Here is an 18178-nt window from a genome sequence, read left to right on the forward strand (position 1 = left end):
ACATTCTCCCTGTCCAAAAAGCCCATTCAAGACATACTGTGGTTGCATTAAAATACAATTCAGCACATTCTTCTTACGCTTATCTTAATGCTTATAATCAGTTATGAGGCCTCTGACATAAACAAATGTAAATAAATTAGCTCTAATGAATTCAGAATTAAAAAAATGTCTTGTAATAAAACCAGGACATTAAAAAAGCCGGGGCCCTGCTGATTGGTGTAAATTGGACTTCGTTATACAGTGAGCTTGTTTTAGAGTGACCATGTGCTGAATTGGAGCTCCACCAACTCTCCACTCCAGAAAAATCCCCTCCCACTCTACAAGGACCATGCTTAATTTGTCAATTTTCCATTTCCTCCTTGATGTTCTGCAGAGTGTGAAATGCTTCACTAATTATCTAGGAGGTTTGGCAGGAGAAGCTTGTTGTTTTTAGAGAGCTGATGGCAAGCCTCACTCATCCCATCCCAGCAAAGAAGGAACTGTGCAAACTCACAATGACAAATAAAACAGACCCCCCCCCCCCCCCCCCCCCCCCCCCGTGCCGCCTGCCTCCCACCTCTGTTAACAGCTACAAACGTTCAACAAAATAACAAAATCGAGCTAAACGAACGTCAGCACCAGCACTCATTTTTCTTTCCTCCTTAAATGCACTTATTCCACAATAAACACACCGCAGTGTGGGGGGAAAGTCTCAAACCAAAACCATAGGAGTTGAGAGAGGCTTTGACAGGCAGATTGCAGAGGAGTTGGATGCCTGAGCCAAGGTGAGAGTGGAGGGTTATTCTAATCAAGCTAATTCCCTGCAAACCTCAAAATGATGTCATCCAGTGTTTGCTCATTAGAGATTCTTGTCAAGAGGCCAAGACTAATTCACATTCAGCCGAGAATGCAAATATGAACCCCCTCTTTCTGTTCTCCCTCTGCATCTCTTTTCACAGGACAAATTTATAGAGCTACACTACATAAAAGTGTGGAAGGGAGGGGATCAGCCCCACTAGAATGACTAATAAATGGATTACATTTGTCATTTGGTCAGCTCACTGTGCTTCAGATGAAATAGCGTTTGATTCACCTACATGCAGAAACGCCCATTTCTCCTCTCGCTTTCCCACAAAGCTCCATTTTTCATGTAGGGTTTTTATGCAGAGCTTTCCGCCCCGTTTCTTCCCTGATGGGTATCACTCAGAAGCCGTTAAGCTTCTGAACCGCTCTCTGGCCCAAACTGTCAGTGCTGTGACTCAGCTCACAGACTGATTCTCAGATCGAATGCACAACTGGATCAGAAAGAGAGGCGGACAGAGCCAGAGCTGTCTTCTGTTGCCACTTCCAAATCTTTCTGCTCATTTTTCATCTTCTTTCCTCTGCTTGTCTTTTTCATGGAGTCCTCTCTATGAGCATGGCCGACGCTGCAGTAGCTGGGCAAATAAGCTACATGGCTACATACACATGTACTTGCACCCTTTCAATCCAGCCTCCAGACATGTTCATGCACTAACTGTCCTCCCAACAATTTCAACTATGATTTCAGCATCAGATAAAGTAGGGCAGCAAGTAATAATTATTTTCCCTATTGATTCATCTGACAATTCTTTCTCTATTAATTGATTTGGGTTTTTTTGTCAGAAAATTATGAAAAATGACTGTGGCAATTTCCTAAAACCCAAAATGACACGTTTCCAAAAGTCAAAGAAATTTAACTTTGTATGACATAAGAAAAAGGAAAGGAGCGATTTTCAAGATTGAGATATAAGAACAAGTGAGTGTTTATCAAAATAATTGCTGATGAATTTTATGCTGATTAACTAATCAAAGCAATCAACTAATGCTGTCAACAGTAATAGCTCTAAAGCTCACATGTCTCCTGCAGATTTGGAGATAATCTTCCTTTGTTATTACACCTGCATTTGTCTATTATCAGCTAAACTAAACAAAGACTTTTATTGTCCTTCTGGGATCAGTACTATGATGTTTCCATCATAGATATAAATTACTAATATTGTTTTTGAAGTAGTTAACATGAAGACAAAATTCCTATGAATGGACTCTCTGTTTTAAAAACATTATTATCCTGAATTATTAGGAATTGCAGTGCAGGTTAATTATTTGCCAAAATAAAAGCCACAGAGAAAAGTACAAATTCAGAACCATTTTAACATTTTAGGAGTCCACTGAAACCACATTTGCTTTTCACATTCATCCTCATTATGTATCAATATTACATAGTGTACTAAGCTGGCAGTATGTGGGCTGTGCAGGTTTATAGGTTTACACAAACATTTTCAAGCCACCTTAAAAAGACTGCAGAGAAACAACATTTGGAGCCTCAAACACCACCAAACTCCCTCCTCCCTGATCTACTACACTGCTTACAGTGTGATGAAGCTGACTAAAAGGATTTCATGCACACAAGCACGCCTGGCCGAGTACAGTAAATCACTCCCTCTGCTGACGGTGGTGGGAGAGCCGCTGCGTTTCAGGTGCAGTTCATCTGGCAGAAGTTTCAGAGGCCTGCCTCCAGAGAAAGAAAACAAACCCTGATCTGCTTCCCCACGAACGGCTCCCTGCGAGCCAGCCAGCGGCCTCCAGGAGGCTGTCCAGCCGCTCCGGCCCCTTGGACCAGGATGTTTGGGTTTGAAAATGACTTTGCTACTCCCTCAGCCCCTTTCTCTAATTGCCCCGAGGGTAATTACCTTGTCTCCTTTCCACTTAAGAAAAACCAAGGGCCATAGTGTTATTGTATCAAGTAGAAAGTAAAGTTTGCTAAAATTAGCAGAAGTAATATTTTTATAATAATTATTAATGTTAGAATAATAAATGTATAAAACCAGAAGCTCTGAGTAATATAAATATCAATGAACTATTAAAATTAAGTGTCTAATAACTGATCAACTTACATTCTTCTGTTTACTCAGCAGCTTACAAAATGACTGAAGAACTACAGTTAAATAATCCTAAAGAAAAGATTTGACTAACAAAACATTTCCTCAAGTAATCACAATAAAAACATCTGCAAAACCACAGTGGCCTGTGTATGATCACTGAAGACGTTTCCTCTTTGGAAAAAAAAGGAAAAAGCCATACCATCAATTTAAAGTAAATTCTGAATATGATGGGGGGCCATAATCGCAGAGGCCTGAGCGTGTCATTCTGCCTTCCTCCGGCTGGGGACTGATAGATTAGTGCAGAGTGCAGATTCTCCCCTGGGTGCGATATATCAGGCTGCAACGGTCCAAGTACCATTATGAAACACACTCGAGAGTACCGCAATTCAGGAAAGACCAGAACACCAATGGAGCTCTCAAAAGATTTCTTCTTGTGCGGTACAGGCAATGGAGGAGGAAAATCTTTGACTGATAATTCCCCTCTAACGTTACATACCACGTGCAAACTTGGAAAACACCAGCTCAGGCCGGAAAAAGAAACCTGCAACAGGGAAAGCAATGAAAAAAAAGTTCTCCTGCTCTAATACATATGCACCAGACTCAAGGGAGATTGTGCCATGTCTTGAAAAGAGACAAAGTCAGCTACAGTTATTGTTGGATTCGTGTCATCCTTTTGAAGACGTCAACATCAGTGCCTCACTATAGAAACAGCTGGCTGCCTGTGTGTTCCTACAAAGCTTCTGGGGGATTCTTATCGAGAAAGCATCTGTCAGAGCCTCTGATTACAGAGCTGCTCAGCTGAGTGCTCATACTGTCAGACTCCTGATAACTTAACCTTCCTCCGTCCCGTTCCTCGGCCACTGCTCTCCCCCTGGACCAGCTTCAAACGCTGCAGAGCTGCTGGGCAGGCGCCCTGTGTGGTCTCTGTTCTACTGAACGCATCTCAGTGTGACCTCTTGTTTTAAAACTCACACAGGCCATAGAAAATACCGCCTGTGTCATATCTGAGTCATGATTTGGACCTCGGTGCGCAGTACAAGGATTTCAAGAATCAGTGTGCTGAATGAAAGCTTGGAGGCTTTTCAGAATAAATGTGGACAACGTCTGCTGTGTAAGTCATTTGTGCTGATAATATTAACATTTCCAATGATACCTGTGGTAAACTAAACACAGATGTGACGGGATTATCTCATATTTTGAGAGCTGAATGTTGCGCTTAAGTGAAATCATTTGTGCATACATGAGAAAGGATCAGCAAAGTTATCCATCTTCCTATTACCTTCAAATCCAGTACTTTACTGCGAAAAGTACCGATGGGAACAGAACAAACTCTTAACTCAATACATTACTGAGGCAGATTAGCTCAATGCAATATGGCTCACTTCTGCCCTCTAGTCACTCTGAGTCATCATATTCATGAAATATTTGGATCAGATTCTGCTCTAAAGGCAAAACATTTTAATCCTCATTAAATAGCTGTGCAGCAAATTAATGCCAAATTTTGAAAAGGCTGGCTTTTTCTTCTCTGCCTATCTTGTACTCTGTTTTTTTTTTGTTTGTTTTGTTTTGTTTTTTTATCACAAATCAAAACCAGATAATTTAGAACATACTGATACTGCAGCAGCAGAATATTCATCCTTAAGGCTGCAGCTTAACCGGCTGATGAACATTAACACGCCGACACACTGCTCTTTACTACAGCCTGGAAGCTCCTTTACATCTCCTTAACATCTTTCTTGCTCTAATTTCAACCAAACTAAAGAGAACTGGTGCATACCTCTAACTGCTCTTTCCGGGCTGTGACATTTCTGTGCGCTTTGATTTCGCTGCAGGACTCTTTGATTTCAAAATGATAATGAAATGGTAAACAAATTCCTCATAAGACCTTTCATTCAGTTTTGTTTCTCATTATCAAATTTTCCTCGTCCTCAGCCAGCATCCCTCTCTTAAGTATGTCATCCTTCAACCACTCAAGATCAGAAATAATACAAAGTGTCTATAAATTTGAGCGTCCCTAATTAAAGCCTTGCCCCGAGACATGCTCAAGCATGGCCACCAGGCACGGGATGTATCCTCTGAAACGACACAAATTGGCCCATGAGCACAACAAATTACATTATGATTACTGCACTGGTCCAAATGCTGTTCATCTTGATAGAGTTAACCCAAAGTGGGCAGGCCTGTCTCCCAACTACAGAGCTAAAAGGGGAGAAAGAATTACAGTTTCTGGCTGGGGCTTACTGTAAAAACCTGTGTTGTAAATTTCCAGCTCATCCAGAGAATCACAGGGCAGACGCACATAATGCACACATCTATACACGCACACACACAAATACATACACATGGATACAGCTATGTAATTCAGGGTTTTTAGTTTGTCCGGTTTTGTTTTTGTTTTTTTGACAGTACTTATTATGTTTATTTATATTTCAGCGCTTACAGCAGGAGCACGGAGGGTTTGTAATTACTGTATCTGAACTTTTGAATCGTGTATCAGATTCAGTTGAAATAACATGAGGTTTGCCTTGGCCTTGAGTTTTTTTTTTTTGTTTTTTTTTTTTTTTTTAAAGATTTCCTCAAACAAAACAAAAACTATTAAACAAGAGATCAAAAACCGGTGAGCCTGAAAAATCAGCATTAGGATCTCATCCAGCGGTTACCTCTACCGCACAGCAGCAGACCCATGTGTCTGACCTGATACCACCAGGGCAGGAAGTTAAATGCCCAATTCAAGGCTTTTAAACACATGTCAGTGTTCATGAGGAACATGGCGGTGGAGGATAAACAGAGGACATGTTGCTGCTCAGCAGAAATTTTGAAACAGTTAATTTTTTTGTGTTTTAGCAATTCAAATTTTTTTTTTTTTTTTCTTATTTTGTATAGAATCCTGAACCCAGTGATTTCCTATCAAACATCCCCATACTGAGAAACTGAGTCAGCAGGAATGACAGACACGAGCTGTCCGCAGTTAGAACTTGTTCCAACTGTGACTTAATTGGGAGGCTGAAGACAGAGCCGAACTTAAAAATACACACACCCTCTGAAAACATAATCCAGACACATAAAAACACACACATACGCACGCTTAAATATATCAGTTTCCTTGGATGCATGTGCACGCATGTCTTGCACAAACACACACAATTATATCCAATTTCCCGGCATAAATTTCTCACTCGGATGCACATACACAAAAAACAAACAAACAAACAAACATGTACACTTGACCATTTCGTGGCATGAAAACATGGCCTATGAACGCACACGCAACCATTTCCTTTGCACGAATACATAACCCAGATGCATGCAAAAATACACACACACACACACACACACACACACACACACACACACTCCATTCGCTCTACTGTAAACTTTCATTTTCTTACAGGGTCACTCTTTCTTTGCCCCTTGACTACTTAGTCTAAGTGCTCAATTAAGCATAGCTTGTTTAGTTGATCTCCCTCCCAGTTTTATTATTGTTGCCATGTGCTGTAGTATGTATGCCTTCACTTTTTACTTTATGAAACATCTGAGTGATCTCAGCACTTACTTTACATCTGTCCTCTATCCCAGTTTAGCCTGACTTTATGTGCTGAATATACCCTTCCACACACATAATAATGACTTGTACTGGAATGCTGTGGTGAAAGGTGCAGAAGGCCCTTGTTTGCTGTATGAAATCATGCTATGATGCGATGAAATACTTGGTGCCACAATCTAAAATCAGCTCCACTGAGCTTCCTGCAGTGCAGTGTCCTGGTTTTAATAATTGGTACCTCTTAATAGGAGGCAATGATCCAGAGAAAGCCTCCCATGTTGAGCAATCATAATTATCCTCCTGAATCCACTCTTACCATAACACTATAATTATTATTATTATTCTAGGAACTTGCATGTATGTTCTGTGTGTGTTGCCGTGCCTGACCATGAGATTAACAAGACACTGTTATGAAAAGAGTGAGCTCTGTCTTGATTAAGACGGTTGTAAATTAATGGTGTACCGACTATTTGATATTTAATATGATGAAGCGTCATCATATTATTCATCATGTTACTGCTCATGTTCATCCAGTTGGCATGTCCACATCCCACATTACTCTTCTACATCCATTTGAAATAAACCATTAATTAACTTGAGCATATTGGTAACTTTCCATTTATAAAATTAACAAACCCTCAGTGTGATTAGTCCAACATGTGATCATTTTAAGCCTAAAATTATGGAACCTCATGCTAATGTCAGGGCTTTAATTTGTGACATCAGTCCACAAAAAAAATCCCATACATCCAACTGCAACAACTAAGGGTTTTTCCTGCAGTTAGCAGTTCATATTTTTGATGTAAATCTAGATGCCCTAAACAGCATTACAGTAAGCTACATGTGTTGAGGCACCACAGTGTTTATAGCTACTGTTTGCCTTGTGGAAAAACTAATATTTAACTATTACCATTAACTTGGACCAATTATTACCATTTAAAATCAAAGGTTTATTGAGCATCTGTAAGCCTATTAACCTTTTAATGACATTAAGGGTAATAATAGAGGCAATAATGGAATATTATATGCAATCATGTCATTAATGATGCAGTGGTTTGGCACCTTTAAAGAAACTCTCGGTCCCTGACTGAAACAACAGCTGACTCACGAGTCGCTTGACCGTGCGCGTGCCCGTGCGACGCTCGCGCACGTCCAACACCGGTGACCGCGCGTCGCTCTCTTTTTGGCTGCAGTCGGGGTCTCTTCGGTCTCGGCTCCTCCGGGCTCGGCCTTCTCCGGTCCACTCCGGCCGCTGAGCCGTTTCCATCAATCATGTCGTTAAGATAACGTCTGCAGCGCGGCTGGAGCTCATGCATCACATCACAGGCCCTCGCTGCGCCGACACACACACACACACACACACACACACACACACACACACACACACACACACACACACACACACACACACACGCTTTCATCCCTGTCCACACACTGTGTTGCAGCCCGTGCTGTCTGCGTGGAAACCCCTCGGAGATGAACTTCTGCTGGAATGGTTTTTGATTTTTTTTCCTTTTAAAATCAACTAAAATTATTGATCTATTTATTTACTTATTTTATGCAATTCTGGGCTATTTGTGGAACTTAAAACAGCAAGTGCAAGCGCTGCTCCTCACAGCCACATTGCTGATTGTTGCACAGGGAGCGAGCCAAACAGCAACACCAGCACCCAAAGGCTTTTACAGCAGAAGCGTTGGCTGAGGTCACTCAGGTCTATTCCTATCGAAAACCCCCGTGATATTCCCGCGGGGTGGGAAGTGATGTGCGTGCTGCACATAAGCAGAGATATTCAGTTCGTGGTTTTGCTTGGTTATTTTCTTATAATATTATTCATAAGAGCACTTTTGCATGTAAAAAAAAAAAAAATAAACCCAAGTCTTTTTATAATGAAATAAAATATTTAATTTCAGCTGTAATGAATAAATCAGACCCTCTCGTTCAGTTTTCTCTCTGCTTTAAAATATCTTTGTGCATTCATTATTTTATCATCAACATTTTACAGTTTTTTGGTGCGCTCTATTCTGGGATGCGGGACATTGGTAGTGTATTAATTAGACCACCATTAGACGTAATGCCTGTTCGCATTCAGCTAATTTCCTATGACATTGTGATCACTCACTTTTAGCGAGGACGGTAATTAGTTGACGGAGATAATAAATCTTTGGTGTTTATTTAAGTGATGCTCGGTGTGTTTTAGTTTTTCCATATTAAATGAGGGGTTACTTTAATTATACACCCTGCGGCGGGCTATTTATTCATGAAGACGCTGCAGAAATGCACCCAAATCAATGCCTGACGTTACTTCTATCAAGAAATCGATGATCGGCGATATTTCTGATAATCGATGCCGTTTCTTCTGAGCCTGTCAAGAAACGCCGCCTCGGTGGTAAAACTTGTTCTGAGACACACACGGATAATATAAAAAAAAAAAAAAAAAAAAAAAAAAAAGAAGCATCTAGAACAAAAGACAGATGTGTCCGGTTAAGTAGCCATCCTTCAGCACTATCATGGCTCATTTTAACCAAGCCATCCACGACCCCCACGCACGGACATGTGTCTGTCAAGGACGGAACAGAAGATGTAAATGGGCGCTATTTAATGCGAGCCAAAGCACACATTCAGTCTGAGGGACGTGGGCCTCCGCATGCCCTCCCAGACTGACACACACACACACACACACACACACACACACACACACACACACACAAAAGATGGGAGGTAGAAGGAGCTGATTTAGAGGAGCAGGCCAAGAAGCACCCCATCCAGAATCAACATTACTTCAAACATGAGGTCATCTAAACATCTGTCTACAACATGTCCGCCGGGAGTTCAATCAAAGCGCCGCTGAAACGTGTACAATTGTTTCTGGAAATAAATATTAGGCCTAATTCGGCTGTGATTGGTGCAGCCACTCGGGAATCGCGGAGGGGGGGGGGGCACTCATTGCTAAGTGCAGTCTCTGTCAATGGATAACCCCCCCCCCCCCCCCCCCCCCCCCCTCCCTTGCACACATGTTCATGCACACACTTGGGCTGTATTTATTTGATTTCTGCTGTCCTCTTTTCTTCCTCTCCTTCATTTAGGCTAAGTGGCTTTATTTGTTCTTCCCCCGCCTGATTTCAGCCTCACTGTTTAAAACCAATGAGAGCAGCGGCTCTGACAGGCTGGAGGCCGAGCCGCGGTAATCACACGCAGGGCGTCTGTCTCATGTCGTTACAGTCCATTTGCTGGAGACGGATCGATTTACTCATGGAGTTTAAAAAAAAAAAAAAAAAAAAAAAGCCATCTAGCAGGGAAATAACAAAGGACTTAGAGAAAACATTACAGCAGGGGACGTGTAACTAGATAGATTTTCATTTTCTGTTCTTAAGTTTGCTTCGCCGTGTATTCAATCATAATGACATTATTATTTTAATGCCTGTTTTCTGCTCCTGCGTCCATCGTTTAAATTCGCTTTACTGCTTGTTTTCTTTTTCCCAAAACAGCACATCATTACTCGTGAGCCGCCTGCTGTGCAGAGCACCTATGCATCACTGCTGTCTCCCTGTCTGCAAAAGCTCTGAAATAAAGCCACTGAAAAGGCGCAGCGTCCCTTCGCCGTGACAAGAGCTGTAATATAATAATATCATATGCAACCACTGCCACCTTGTGGACAAAATGTGAACGACGTCAACATGTGAATTCACACAGCGTCAGTGGCCGCGCCACACAAATCTGTAGTGCGGAACACAATAAACATCAGTAAATATCAGGGGTGCTTCTAATGTTCTCAGTCAATGAATCTGTCAGTTATTGCCTTGATTAATTGTTTGTTAACCAATAAATCAATAATTGTTTTATTGGCTGTCTCGTCAAAAAGCTTCTTTTGTCTGGCCAATGTCTATTCACTTTACTTTAAGGACTTTAAGGACTGTCTGCAACTAATTATTATTTTCATTATTGATTAATCTGCAGATTTTTTTTTCATTAATGAATTACTTGATTACTCTATGAAACGTCAGAAACAAAAAAATGCCATCACAGCTTTGCAGAATCAGAACGTGGTATCTTTAAACGTCTTGTTTTGTTTAACCAAAAATCCCATATTATTATTTTCCAGTGATACACAAACAAAGAAAACATAAAATCTTTCATTTGAGAGGCTGAAATCTTCATATATTTGGCTTTGACTATTTTTCCTTTAAAAAAAAAAAAAAAAAAATTACCAATGGAGAATTGACTAATGGTTTAGGCTCACCTTAAAATAAAGCTGTTTGACAATCTATAAGATACAAATTTTGATTTTTAAACTTGTTTTAAAACAACAAAGTTTAAAAGTTAGTTTAATACATTCACAAGGCCAAGAAGAGGTAAAACTACACAACATTTGACAAAAAAAGATGATGCAAATTTATGTTGCAGAGCTTTTTTTTCTCCGTAATTCATGAAACATTTTTCTTCCTAATCTGTCCCATTTTCCATGTAGCAAACACCCCAAAATATTTATTCTAATATCGCAAAATCAACATGTTCTAGTCCAGCAGCCGCTCAACACACTGCACGTAAACTATAAAAAAATCTGATCCTCACATCCTGTCTGACCTGTCAGAGGGGAAACGAAGACAGTGGCAGCTCAAACTGTGCTCAGATGACTTTACACTACAGCAAACGCAGCTTTCTCACCCTAAATGATGTCTGTGACCGGGTTACACATAAATTAAGACCCGTCTCTCTCCATCCTTGTTAAAAGTCAATCTAGGTGTGAAAAAAAAAAAGCTGTGGGGGGAAGGTGAAGGTGAGGAGAAACACTGAGGTCATTCTGCTGTTGTATAAAACCTGTGTCCCCTGCACGCTCCCATCACCCCTGGTGAGGGTAGACAGGAGCCCCACAGCCTCTGGATGGGGGCTCAGGACAGCAGGTTGTCAGACCCAGGGGGCTTGTGATGCGTAAACAGATAAGGACAAGCAGCAACGCCAGAGCCAATGTGACAAGTTCTCATGAAAACATCTCCTGAAACATGTCACAGCCAGAACACTTCAGAATTATTTTAGCGTTAATTAAAACAGCAGTTAAAAAAAAGGTCACTGACAAATTAGAAGTCATTATCTACTTGCCAGCATATAATTTGCAAGATCAAACACACAAAGATGCAGCCGACTCCCAACTCTCTGCCAGTCAAACAGACCTACAATGATTATTCCACTGACTGATGGACAAAAAAAAAATCATGAACTGTCAATTAATTGTATTAGATTTTTTCCTTGACAGGATTTGCTGCTTTCCAACAGTAAAATTAAATGTTGGGGTCTTAGACTATTGAGCAAACAAAACAAGCAATTTGAAGACGAAAGCTTTATCTTTAGGAAACTGAGAGGGACACTTTCCCCAATACTGACATTTTAGAACATAACCAGCAGATTGGTCAATGATGAAAATGGTGAACTGCAGTTATACAGTACATAAAATATCCATCACATTTCTCTTTTTTCTGCATTACTGAAGCAGCGCAGTTAAAAGGGTTTTTGTAGTGAAACAAGTGAACTCTGGGCACAACGGTCTTCAGCCCATAATCTCTTTTTGTGCACAGTCAATTTCACAAGAGCCACAACACTTTTAGTGCTGCTGGAAGCCACTGTTCTTTAAACCATTGTGAGAGAATGAGGTAAATATTGGCGTTTTTGAGCAACGACATTTGGCTGTAAAACACCTTTGTACTGAGAGTCATTCAAATTTCTACTGGCTGTAACTTGGATTATAGGTAGATTATGTCAAGTTTAGTGAAGCTCTTATTTAAACAATACAACGAGCACCCCTTCAACCTCTTAACAGCAGAGTTCAACTCATAGAAACAGCCACATTTTCACAAAAGAGACATAAGAAAGCTGCAGAGAACCAAGAGAAATGTTGCGGAGAGTAAAATAAGAAACAGAGGAAATGCGGGCTTCACAGAGGAGGATGAAGAGAACAAAAGTTAGTGTTTGCCACAAACCCGATTGGGAAAGTCATTTCTTAAGCATTTGTCAAATCACTGGTATTGATTATAGACACTTTATACCTATTAAGCAGTTCTAGAGAAGTAGAGAACTCTTTATTATGTTTTTTATGTATTACTTAAATATGTTTAAGTACACTATATCACTAACACTGCTCCAACCAATAACTAACAATTCTCTTTAAAAATGTACAGTTTGTTATTGTGATTTCTAAATATGAAAACATATCCCAAAGATAGAAGGACACGACGGAAAGAAAGACAAAAAACCAACCTTCAGTCAGTGTTGATCAACTTGCTGAGTTAAGCACAGCAACAACACCAAGAATACAAACATGAGGAACTGTTTTGTGGCCCTTATTGATTACAGCTGTTGGCTTGTTCAGCTTGAAAACAAAAACTGACACAATTAAGACTTGCTAGTCACAAATATTTTGGGTAAGATTAGAGCAACGACATATTTGAATTCTGCATCGAACATTCAGAACACAGAGAGGTGACAGGAGAGATGAAGAGCAGAACGCGAGAGGTCAACAAGTATGAGATGAAATAACAACTCAGTACTGACGGAATAACTGTCACACAAGCAGTATAGGAAGCTTTTCTTAAAACAAACTTGTAAGCTTTTTTTTTTTTACTTGAATAATTTTGCATCCTTGCAGACAAAAAAAACATTTGTGCAAGAAAATTCTTTTGCTGAGCAGCCATTCCTCATCACGTTCACGCCACAAATACACATTCAGCTGAACTGATGGTCACTGAGCTGCACGTCCAGCTCCTGGCTGAGACTAAAACTTAACCGTAGTTGTTTATAAAAGGTAAATGGTTACTTATTTGCTGTGACAACCCATGCAAAAACTCCAACCCAGTGACCTTTCACGTCAGCAGAACCTCAGACAACATCAGACAGATTTCCGTTGGCTATGGGGGTCGTCCAAACTCCAAAGTAGCGTTTATTTATTTGCTTTCTAACAATCACCTACACTACAATACAAGGAAAATGAAAACTATGATTTATAACTTCTTACTTCTTCCAAAGACGTATCAGTCTAACTACTTATTTTTGCACAAGATGAGGAATGTAAAATGATTAACTATGAACCTTGACTTTGGTTCAGTACAGTCTTTGACACAATGTGTACAACAAGAACTTTACATGAAGGAGAATTCCTTATTTTTTCATGCAATCATCATCTGTTTACTGTTAGCAGTGGATTTTTAATACACTTTTAAGCTAAGGATTTTTATACGAGATGCACGCAGCACGACAGATAGGATGATGCAGCAATGCTATTTTTTTTGCAATTTCCAGTTCAGCACATGTCTCCACTTCACTCAGCAGGCATGTTAATATCTCCCACGTGTCCATATTTATACACTGACAAGTCTGTTGTGGGCAAGTCCTGTAACATTATGACACTGAACTTCATTACTATCATCAAAATGGGATTTAATGCTGGACAAGGATCAAGGTGCACTTATTAAACTGGCAACTGAGCGTAGAATAAGTAAACTCCAGCACTGCATCTAACACCTGATTCAAAATAAGTTTTATTTGCCGCAAAGTGATCATTCATGTTTTCTGCATTTCTAAGCCTGATTAAATTGACTGCCATAAGTCTACATGATATAAAGTAGACGTAGGCCTACACAGTGTAGAGTAGACTTCTCCTTCTCCACCGCATCTCTGGTGAAGGGTAAATCTTTCAGGATAATCTAACCATCTTCTTCACCAGCTGTTGTCTCTCTGTTTTTACTTCAGCCTTCCGCTTCAGCAAACACGACCTGGCAAAAGTCACAATATGCAATATTTACTACACGTCAGTCAGTTTTTAATGAAGGTCAAAGTTGTAAAGTAGAGAGCAGCAGCCAGTGGGTTGACAAAAGGCTTCTGAAGAAGAGCGTAGAGGGGTTTTCAACTTGAGCCTTATTATTATTTTCCGTATTGTTCATATTCTATATCTACCATTAAATGCTATCAATCAATGACTTTGATAATAAATAAAACCTCAAACGTGATGATTCTCATGCAGGTTCTGGTGTAATAAGCAGCGTTATGGGTCATATGCAACGGAGAGAGGAGCTAATTCTGCCATCGGAAAGTCTGGTCACCACCACTGAGCAATATAAAGGCCCATAAATAACCTTCACAGGTATAAATCGCTCTCATAGTTCAAATTACAACAACCCACCCAAACCAACAGTGGCTATCCTGCATTGAACTTCCCTCCCTGTGAGGTTTTGAAATTTTGTTTTCATGTTGTTGCAGCTGTTTCTCGAACAGGTTAGTAAATATGTACCAGGCTGAATGGACAGGTTACAATAGTGGCTTCACTGTGAAAAATATGACACTGTCCTGCACTTAAACTGCCAGGAGTGGGACAATCAGCGGTTATCTCACAGCCAACACAGGTGAAGAGGCATAGGAAATTACGAGGCGGCCACCTCGCTCGACCTTCCGACACATTTCTAGTGATTATTTTCACGGAAAACATGATTTCCTACCAGCATAAACAAAAAGGGTGAAGACAGCTCTCAGTAACAGGTAGAAAGCAAGGCCTTCAGATGTGCGTCTCAAAGGCTGCCATTGCTCGACCACGTCAAGACACCGCGGACTATAACAAGCGCAATGAATGAAAAATAGGAAGCTGAAGAGTTGTGAGAGTTGTGTGTGTAAATAAAAGATTTCCGTGTGCGCTCTGTCACCCTGATTTAACGTCCAAACAAACAAACAAAAAAAAACCTCCAAACAAACTTTAAAAATGGCGCCGCGGTTCTTCTTCACTCCCTCACCGCGGCGCTGCTCAGCTGCTGTGCGCTCACTGCCGCCGCCGGTGGCCGGAAGCTATACTGCAACAACACTGACGCGAAAATGTCCTGGTTACATAGTTTGTGTGTGTGTGTGTGTGTGTGTGTGTGTGTGTGTGTGTGTGTGTGTGTGTGTGTGTGTGTGTGTGTGTGTGTGTGTGTGTGTGTGTGTGTGTTAGCTGTGAACTTGACACATGACACTGTCTGCCTTACAAGTTACCATTAAAAAAAACTGTTTTTCTGAGCTTTTGAGAACAAATGAAGGCCCGACCCTGATTAGTTTGGTGTTCCTAATAAAATGCTCGCTGGCTATATAGTATAGTATAAAGTTTTAGTCAAGTTTTTATGTTACACGATGAAAAATATCGCCCGCCTAACTGAAACCATGTTTGAAAAATGATCACAGACATAATTTCCTTGCCTTCAAATACACGATAAACATAAATCATCCGGTTATAGCAGCGCGCATGCGTAAATTCTTCATTCGCCGTGTGCTCTCCAGGAAGCGCACAGGGGGAGCCAGCATTTGAAAGGGAGAGAACTATCTTGGTGATACTTGTAGGCTCTTTGATGGAAGGACCTTCCTCTGAAGACTTCCGTGTCTGTTAGCCACGCATGTGCGGTCCCGGTTAGAGACATTTTGTCCGGTGTTCGTGGGAAACTCCTGGAGGAGTGCCTCTGCGTGGGCCACATGTGTGTGTGTGTCGCTGTGCACACTCGCAAAACTGTTGCGTAATCGGAATCAGTTGGTTTTAAAGTAGTGAAGTGAAACAACTGTCGGACTCACCTGCGGATCCACCGGCAATGATCTGATGGGAGGCTTCTCGGAGCATGCTCTGCGGCTCCTTGGCTGTCATTTTTACTGTCAGGTTCCTACCAAAGGAAACATGTGAGATACAGCTGTAACAAGCTCTCTGCACCCCCCCCCCCCCCCCCCCCCGTAAATAAACCAGTAGCAGTTCATATCGTGTGGTAAGGACGACCAACCTGTCCTCTCTCCGCGGCGTGGTGAGGGCGGTCGCTCGGTGGAGTTCAGGCTCGTCCCGCCGGGATCAGTCGGTTTGTCTGCGCCTTCTCCGGAGGAGGCGCGGCACTGATACCTCTCCGAGTGCCCCCCTGTGCTAGGCTAGGCTAACGTGGAGCCAATTACTAGCAGCAAACTGCTGGTTCACATTCACCCTCCCACTGCCGCACACCAATCATGTGTTTGAATATTGTAAATAACAATTAGATAAACTGTGCCCCCCCCCCCCCCCCCCCCTCCCTCCTCCCCCACTTCCACGGCCAGAGATCAATATGAAGCAAACACTCACAAAATGAGCACAAAGGTCATATTATTGTCATAGATGCATGAAGCTACACATAAATAAAGCTTAACTGTCAACTTGCACAAGTCTTTTGACAGATATTTACATAACAGTCTGCTGGAAAATAATTAAGAGCATTTACTCCAATTAAGTACAAATTTGAGGTACTTTAATTGAGGATTTCAGTTTTATGCTACTTAATACTTCACTACATTTATCTTAAAACTATAGTAACTAGTTACTTTAGATATTCACATTTTTACAATACACATATTAGAATAATATGATGTATATTACATTAACATAACATATAACAAAGGGGCCACTCTGACTGAAGTGTACTCACTTTTGATACTTTAAGTACATTTTGCTGATAATACTTCTGTACCTCTGTAATATTTTTTACTTGTAACTGAGTATTTTTAGTGAGTGGCATTGCTGCTTTTACATGAGTGAAAGATATGAGTACTTCTTTCACCACTGGGCTACTGTACACCAGGTCAGTAGGTCACTAGGTCAGTTCAAATGGGACTGATCAAATAAATGAGTGTTTTGTTTCAAAGGGATATTTTGAGTTTCACCGTTATGAGTTTATGTTTTTTGAGCTGTAGGCTTTAAAAGTTTGAAGTTTGCTCTTTCACAAATGGCAGAGTAGGGCTGCAGCTAATTATTGTTTTCATGATTGATTACTGTGTGAATTTACTTTTTTCGATTAATAGATTATATTAATTGTTTATTCTCTTCTGTATTTTATTCTGTACTTTTGTACTTTTACTTTCTGTAACATGTTGAATGCAGGCCTTTTACATGCAGAGGAAATGTGCGGTGAGCTATTAATACTTTTACTTATGGATTTTCACTATTTGTTTTTTTATTTTATTGACCAATCAATGTATAATTTAACAGAGTACAGAAATAGATCTATACAGTAAAATAAAGTACTGCAACTAAATATGAATAAAAGACCCTTGTAAAATTATTTTTGGAAGAAGCCATCACTCTGGATGCTTATGAGAAAGAACACATGGCTTTTTATGATCTAAAATAAGTTTTACACTATGCACACACATCCCTCTGCATACGCACTATTCAAGGTAAATATTTCTTTTCAAATCATAATTCATACAACATGCACAGTGACACAGTCAGCCAGTAAAATACTGTGAGGGTTTACTGTGAGGGTAACAAAGTTCTCATCTCTACCACAACACTGGAATCTTTTACTTTAGATTCAGTCTGATTTAAACTCTTACAGAACACGTGGCCCGAGCTTAACTGCACCATGGAAAGATGACAGAAGTTATTTTCTTTTTTGATGAGCAGTGAAGGCACGCAGAACTTCAGCAGTGAGCCCTATAATGAGCATTTCATTTTGTATAAGAGCAGCCATGGAACAACAAGAGCTTCAGACAAGCTATAAAAGTGTGGGATTTACAGCACATATTTGGCAGGAAAATGCCATTACCACTCTGACCCCTTTGGATAAGAAAAAGCAGAACAGCTTCCACCCCTGCAACCTCAACTCCAGTAAAACATGTAGACTGGGCAGGCTGTGTACAACCAGCACACAGGCTAAGTATTTACTTTATGGATGTGTTGAACGAGAGAAGACGTTTTTTTAGTGACACAGTGTGTAGAACCAGTGTTCTTCGGTTTTTTTTCTCCAAG

At 40.6% G+C, this 18178-nt stretch overlaps 1 protein-coding gene across 1 annotated transcript in view; it reads right to left on the reverse strand.

Moving 5' to 3' along the window:
• The window catches only part of slc25a21 (solute carrier family 25 member 21), an 85997-nt gene extending 69589 nt beyond the window's left edge, over positions 1-16408 (reverse strand). The window contains exons 1-2 of the mRNA XM_071498104.1: positions 16191-16408; positions 15991-16076 (exon numbers count right to left, since the gene is read on the reverse strand). Coding sequence (XP_071354205.1) covers positions 15991-16060 — 70 coding nt within the window. The 5' untranslated portion in view covers positions 16061-16076; positions 16191-16408. The remainder of the gene's footprint in view (positions 1-15990; positions 16077-16190) is intronic.
• Positions 16409-18178: the final 1770 nt, after the last annotated feature.

Source organism: Trachinotus anak, unplaced genomic scaffold, assembly GCF_046630095.1.
Source record: "Trachinotus anak isolate AG129_WGS33_773 ecotype Australia unplaced genomic scaffold, CSIRO_AGI_Tana_v1 ptg000015l, whole genome shotgun sequence".
Lineage (NCBI taxonomy): Eukaryota > Metazoa > Chordata > Actinopteri > Carangiformes > Carangidae > Trachinotus > Trachinotus anak.